The following is a 6874-nucleotide window of genomic DNA, read 5'->3' as shown; positions in this document are numbered from 1 at the left end:
ATCTGTCTACATGATCCTACTTAAGTATCGACTAAGTACTGGAGAGGGCGAAGCACAAACACGGAGAGAATGAAGTATCGAATAAGTATAAATTTTTCAATCACAGCTTTTTTGAATTTTTCTATCAAATTATATGCATAAACTCGTCAACAACATGATATTTGACCGAGTTGCATCTTCTTTCATCTCTACTGATTCATAGCTTAGCTTAGTTTTGCCAGACTACTAGCAAAAGTTAAGTTTGGGGTTTTTGATAATTGTAATTCTTACATATCTCAACTCTTAAATGATTTTATGTTAGTTTATCGAGTATTTTATATGTTATTACTATTTATTTTGGCTAATTTTCATGTTTTAGGCTTTGTTCCAAACATGGGCTACATTGATGAAAATGGAAAGAAAACGAGAAGAAATTGGAGTTTGAAAAGCAAAATGGAATAGTCGAGACCCGAGCTTTCATGAATTTGATGATAAGAGAGAAAAATGAATGTTTGGGGTACATTGTAAAATTCAAGTAATAAAAAAGGAAAAGCAATGTCATTATTGAAATTAAGAGGATCACTTTCCTACGTAATTCATATTTGTCCTCGAGGACATTTTTGGAACTTCAAAGGAATAAAACTCGAGCTGTTAACAACACAAGACTATAAATACCATTTTTCTTTCACAAAGGAGGAGAGCTGTTATTGGAAACCTGGAGAGGCTAAAAAAAGAGAGATTTTTGAAGACGTTTTGGAGGTTCAAAAGAGGGGAAAGTAAAAAAAGCAAAGCTAGTAGATAATTTCGAAAATTGAAGGAAGAAGGAGCTCATAAAAAGGTTCTTGGGCCGGCCCTGGACCAAAGTCAACTAGGCAATGTCCTACGGCCTCAACTTTTAAGGGGCCTCAGAAACAACCTAAAAGTCTGTAAAAAAAAATTCGTGCAAAAAGTAAAGTTGAAAGGGCAAAGAATATTATTCTGCAAAAATAGTTTTGAAAAAGGTGAAGAATAATGCTTGTGAGTTGTGAACTACCTTCTCATTTGTCTTACCATTTGTAGCCAACTAAATTGATCAGAACTCAGATCACAACTTAATGAAAACTAAGAAAAAAGAACAAAAGCAAGGACTGCGAATTCATGAAGACAGAAAGTTTGTCCCCATTTTTTATGAGTTAACAAATTTTAAATTTTGACTTTGGACATTTACACTAAAATAACAAATGGAAATGGAAAGAAGAGTGATCAGAATAGATGATTCAAAACCAAAGAAGTAAGCAATCTTTTGCTATACTGGAGTTATGCTACAATAATACAAATAAATTTATAGTTTATTTGGTAGATTTTGCATTAAGGGGCACTAGTTGGTATGCGATATATGGACAACTTTGTCTAAAAATCTGTTATAAAATATGTTATTTCAATTTCAAATATTGCTCTGTACAAAAATAATAATAATAATAAAATTAAAAAATTATGTTAAGGGCCTCGTAATAATGAGCTGCCTAAGGCTACATAATTATCAGGGCTGACCCTGATGATTTCACTTCGAAAATCCAATCAAGTGACATGTTTTAATTTTTATCTTTGTTTATATTTTTAATTTCCTCGATAATGTAATGCATTTTATAATTTCTTGTAGCTCTTGTTACTTTTCTATTATGAACCAAAATTCTAAATATGCAATGATTGATGTATCTTAGCACCTTTTTGACACCAATTTTTCTCGTAGAATACATTTTGATGTATCTTAGGGCCTGTTTGACACCAATTGATAGAGAATGTGTAGTTAAAAAATAAAAAATATTTTTGTTCTTACGTATAATATTATTTTATTACAAAATGCATACTAAAAGGACAAGTGAGAAAAATATATTTTGAAAATAACGAGGATCAAATGGGGGCTTAACTTTACTTTACTTAATTTAAATGCTTTCTTTATTAAATTGTATTACCTATTTCATATTGTGTTTGTTATATATTAATTTCGTTCATATTCATGATCACCAAATTACTAGTTATCGTAGTTTCTCATTGCGTTTCATTTAATTAGATTGTTTAAAAGATCAAATCAATCGACCTCCTTAGTTGTCATCTTTATATCAAGTAAATACTTGTTAGTTTTTGTATGTTGCCCAACAAAATTTGACGGATGGCAACCCAGAATGCAGAGTTTGTTTTCTTACATTGATTTTTCAATTTCTTTTCAGCTGCAAATATCCTAAAAAATTTACAATCTTTGTAGTCATTGGTATTCTAACGTTCAAGTGAGACAAATAACATTTTTAAGTGGTTCCCAATTCGATATTTTCAGACTTGTTTGTCGACAATCTCTTGCTTCCCTGCTCGCCAACAGCGGATGAAGCAACAACTGAATCGGAACTACCCTTTCCATTTGTATCCAACATTTCTTTCCCACCCTGCCGTTTGTCTTGCTCATTCACTAAAACTGGTTTAAACTGACAAAAGAAGAAAAATAATTAGGCACAAGCCGACACTTCAATTATATGAATTTATGTTTTACTTCCCTTGTTTAACTACATACCTGGTAAATTGAATATATAACATTTCTTCTTATCTGTGCCATCATCTCTATAAACAGGTTGTAGCCTTCAAGCTTGTACTCGATAAGTGGATCCCTTTGTGCATATCCCCGTAAACCTACAGCTTGCTGCACAAATTTGAGAGCTTGCAAGTGTTCCTTCCATAGCCGGTCGATATTGCTCAATATTAGGAACTTTTCTGCCTCCTTCATCAAACCTGGAGCCTCTTTCTCCACTATTTCCTAAAAAAGATTAAAAAATAATAATAATATATAAAAGAAAATAAAATGCAAACATGGAAAAAGCGCCCATTATAAGAATCCCAGCTCTACCTCCAACTTTGGACAAACATACCGCATTGTGCTATGTTATAATGCTAATGGCATATTACCTACTCTAAAAGAAAATGTGTGGAACTATGGTACTTAATAATCACATCTGTCCACTTAATGTTGGCTATAAACCTGTGAAAATAGGCAACCTTCAATTAAGCGAGACTACAGAAAACTGACCCGCCTTTGCAGATATGCTTCACGTCCACGAATGCGAAGGTAATCTCTTAATTCCTCATAGTTTGAACATTTTGTTTGCAACAAATCAGGGGTCAAATCATCCAAAAGATAACAGTACCTTAAAAAAAAAAAGAAGAGTAAGAATTTAAAATAGCTTTCCAACTATTTCTCTAAAAGGAACAGCAGCTAAAAGAAAAATTATAAGGGCATGTTTGCTAACCAATACTGTACATGATTAGATTAGGCAATACAATATGAGAAGATTTTTATTTCTATTTTCTCCCTAATATTGACATGCAATATTCCACCTTACCCAACAAGTCAAAATAACCCAAATAAATGATTAACCAATTTTAATGTTTTACAATGTTTATAATAAGACCCAAGGCCAAATATTTTTGCAAAATCATCAATATTCTGCAGATCATTACAAGCTGCAATGAGTGTCGGGAATGAAAGAGGATTCTAACTTTTAAGCAGCTTATTTGCCGTGCTTACTGCTAGAGATTTAAGAAGCATGTGCTTTATAAGCTTAGCCAAATACATCTAGATGTTCGTTTGTAGGAATGAAAGATGCTGCTTACTGTTGGACTTTCGCTATAAGCTTCTCAAGATCCCAGTTTTCTCTAAGAGTATTGGAACCAATATTTGCCTATCATGTAAGAGAAGAAGAAACAAATATTACATCAGCTGAATAACAAAAGCCTATAGAAGAGACAAATTCAAAACAAGCTCAAAAGGAGTTTTACCTCCAATATATCGTCCATTGTTAATTCAGCATATTCAAAGAGAAGAGATTGGAGATTGTCGGACTCTAAGGCTCGCCTTCTCTCTGTGTAGACACGGTCTCTTTGGCTGTTTAAGACCTCATCATATTCAAATAACTGTTTTCGGATGTCAAAAAAGTAATTCTCCACTTTTCTCTGAGCTTCATCTAGTGCCTTTGTCAACATCTTTGATTCTATTGGTAAATCTTCAACTCTAAAAGCTCTCATCAAGCCCTAAGATCATAACATTATTTACCCCTCTACTTGCATATCCACAGTGGCAGAAATAATTGATTGTGGGTTATGTTACCTGAATTCGATCCCCACCAAATACGCGGAAGAGGTTATCTTCAAGACTAAGAAAGAACCGGGAACTTCCAGGATCTCCCTGTCTGCCACTACGACCACGCAGCTGCACACATGTATATCTATGAAGGATACCCAGTAATGGAAAAAAGGACAGATAAAACAACAAACTGCAAAATAAAGCCCCAAGATATATTATCACGTGTATTTGTTGCTTTCAACCCATAGATATCAAATTCATACCTGATTGTCAATTCGACGCGACTCATGACGTTCTGTGCCCACAACGTGAAGTCCACCAGCAGATACAACCTATCATTTCCAAATTGGAAGGACAGTGTAAGATGACTGTGAGGAATGAGAAAGGTCAAATATACTATATATGGTCACTGCAAATGACTCATAAAGACACACCAGAGGTTTTCATCTCCGTTTCCTCAGGATTACAGGCAGAAGAAACTTAAGTATTTACTTGCATATGGTATGTTAGAGTTATATAAGTATCTCATAACTAGAAGAAACTTATTAAATTTAAATTCAATGTAAAGAACTTTTTATCATTCATCGTCATATAACATTTATAAGAAAAGAATAAGAGACTCAAGGAGGAAGTGAAGATCAATGGTAAAAAGAAATGTAAAGCTAATATTAATGGATAAAGAGATTATCTCCTCATTAACTGTTCATACTCATTTTAATTCAAATAGTTCACAGTAACGAAAGAAACGGGAAGAAAAGGATAGGAGTAATAAATTTGGTATTTCAATGTTTTGTGAAATACAAGTGAAGGCAGGGAAATGAAGGGAAGAGGAGAGGATCATAAATGAAATTGTTTTATGATCAAAACAAGATCCATGTATAACGAATTCTCCATTTTCTTCCTTTTTATCATAACCCTTTCACTCCATTTAACACACATATATGAACCAATGCAGTCACATATTGGTTAACTACGAACAAGAGCTAGTAGTAACTCAAACAGTGCGGAGGCTATCTATAAATGCCTTGGATGGTGGGACCTGGGGCCCTTCCGAAAAACAAAAGAATTGAAAAGGAGATGTCTCTTAATAGCCGAAAATTTTCCACAAGGAATGCAGTCACATAATACCAGTTACCTTCTTCCTCTCTTCATCTGTGAAACCCTTGTACTCTTTAACAATTTCCAGAAATGCACTTCGCAGCTTTGCAATGACTTCATCCCGAACAGGACCCTACATTTTCAAGCTTTGATTTATCAGTTTTGCAGTAACTTAATAGCTTGACCGTTCGTGCACATTTTATCACATCCTTGAGAATTTTATTAACAAATGCATCTGGCCTGAAGAAACTATGCACGATGTGCAGTCAAATAGTATTTCAATAGAGAAAAAAGCGGTATTTTCACTGATTTCACCTTTTCACAAGAATATGACAATCTATCTTCTGCTTCAAGCTCAGTCAATGACCTCTGACCCCATGTTTTGGAAGCCAACTGCACAGCTTCTTCGGCCAATCTGCTGTTGTCTTTGGATAGTGTGCATGGAAATAGACTTTCATTTACCTGGAAATTATGCAGTAACATCAAGGTTTTGTAAAAGCACAGCAAAACAATTTGGGATAAAATATAATCCGCATAGACAATATGAACACCAACCTTCCATGTCTTTGCTGGAGCAGGTTTCTTCACAGAAACAAAAACTCCTTCAGCTGGCCTAACAACTCTACCGCATCCATACCATGTTCAGAAAAATAAAATTACAATATTGAGATTTCAATAACTAGTAAGCCCTTACAGTAGACTTCTTACTAGAATTGCATAGATATCGTGCTAATAGGCCTGCCTATGGAGGCAATATGATGGATGTTCCAACAAATGACAACAATATGAGAAGAATTAAATTTTCAAAAGAGGTTATTTCAACCTCTTCGAATGAACTTGACACCTTATCTTGTGCCCCAAGCTTTCATCTAGAAGCTCTCTTGACATAAGATAGAAAAGGTGAGCAAATTCACATCATCTTTTTTATGGATTCAGATAGATTTTTTATACGATGATTTCTTCCAATATTTTGAGGAAGGGTGCAAATGTACATGCCCCATGCACAAAATAGATCATGCATATCTACAAACCACATAAATCGTAATAATACCTCGGCATCAACATCTCACGTAACTTCAACCTTGCCATAAATTCAGCATTACCACCAAGAATTATATCAGTTCCACGACCAGCCATGTTTGTTGCAATTGTAACAGCCCCAAGACGACCACTTTGAGCAACAATTTCAGCTTCTCTTTCCACATTTTCTGGTTTTGCATTTAGAACCTTTACAGACATTTTACCAATGCTTTTATCTGTTAGCAACACAGTTACCTGAAAATATAAAATCTTTTAATGATTTAAAATTTACCTCATGGGGAATTCCAGCTTCACGAAGCTGTTCAGACAACGCATCACTCTGCTCAACGCTTGTTGTGCCGACAAGAACAGGCTGACCTGTTTTGTGCATTCGAGAAATCTCTACAACAACTGCCCGCCATTTGCCTGTAGTGGCACGGAACACTACATCTGATTCATCCTGAATGGGAAGCATCAGGAAAACGTTACAATGGTCTTAAGTACCAAGCAGGAAATATAAGAAATAAAGAAATAAATCTCGTAAATCGTGCCTCCTTGACAAAGATCGACTATCATGAATTCGTAGAATTTTCAGAGAGATAAGGTTAATTTAGTTCAGTAAAATTTCACTCCAGTCTTTTACTTCTCAATTAGAATTTTTTTTTTTTTTTT

The 6874-nt window shown here is 34.4% G+C and overlaps 1 protein-coding gene across 1 annotated transcript in view; it reads right to left on the bottom strand.

Annotated features, from left to right (window-relative positions):
• Positions 1-2127: 2127 nt before the first annotated feature.
• The window catches only part of LOC111369062 (protein translocase subunit SecA, chloroplastic-like), a 40812-nt gene continuing 36065 nt past the window's right edge, over positions 2128-6874 (bottom strand). Inside the window, exons 5-16 of the mRNA XM_022990548.1 lie at positions 6495-6697; positions 6234-6409; positions 5738-5804; positions 5498-5644; positions 5220-5315; positions 4348-4416; positions 4109-4210; positions 3781-4032; positions 3616-3683; positions 3032-3149; positions 2522-2761; positions 2128-2435 (exon numbers count right to left, since the gene is read on the bottom strand). Of these exons, the coding sequence (XP_022846316.1) occupies positions 2262-2435; positions 2522-2761; positions 3032-3149; positions 3616-3683; positions 3781-4032; positions 4109-4210; positions 4348-4416; positions 5220-5315; positions 5498-5644; positions 5738-5804; positions 6234-6409; positions 6495-6697 (1712 nt within the window). The 3' untranslated portion in view covers positions 2128-2261. The remainder of the gene's footprint in view (positions 2436-2521; positions 2762-3031; positions 3150-3615; positions 3684-3780; positions 4033-4108; positions 4211-4347; positions 4417-5219; positions 5316-5497; positions 5645-5737; positions 5805-6233; positions 6410-6494; positions 6698-6874) is intronic.

The sequence above is a fragment of the Olea europaea genome, chromosome 20, assembly GCF_002742605.1.
Source record: "Olea europaea var. sylvestris chromosome 20, O_europaea_v1, whole genome shotgun sequence".
Lineage (NCBI taxonomy): Eukaryota > Viridiplantae > Streptophyta > Magnoliopsida > Lamiales > Oleaceae > Olea > Olea europaea.
The sequence above is the reverse complement of the archived record's forward strand: the minus strand, read 5'-3'. Positions and strand labels throughout refer to the sequence as shown.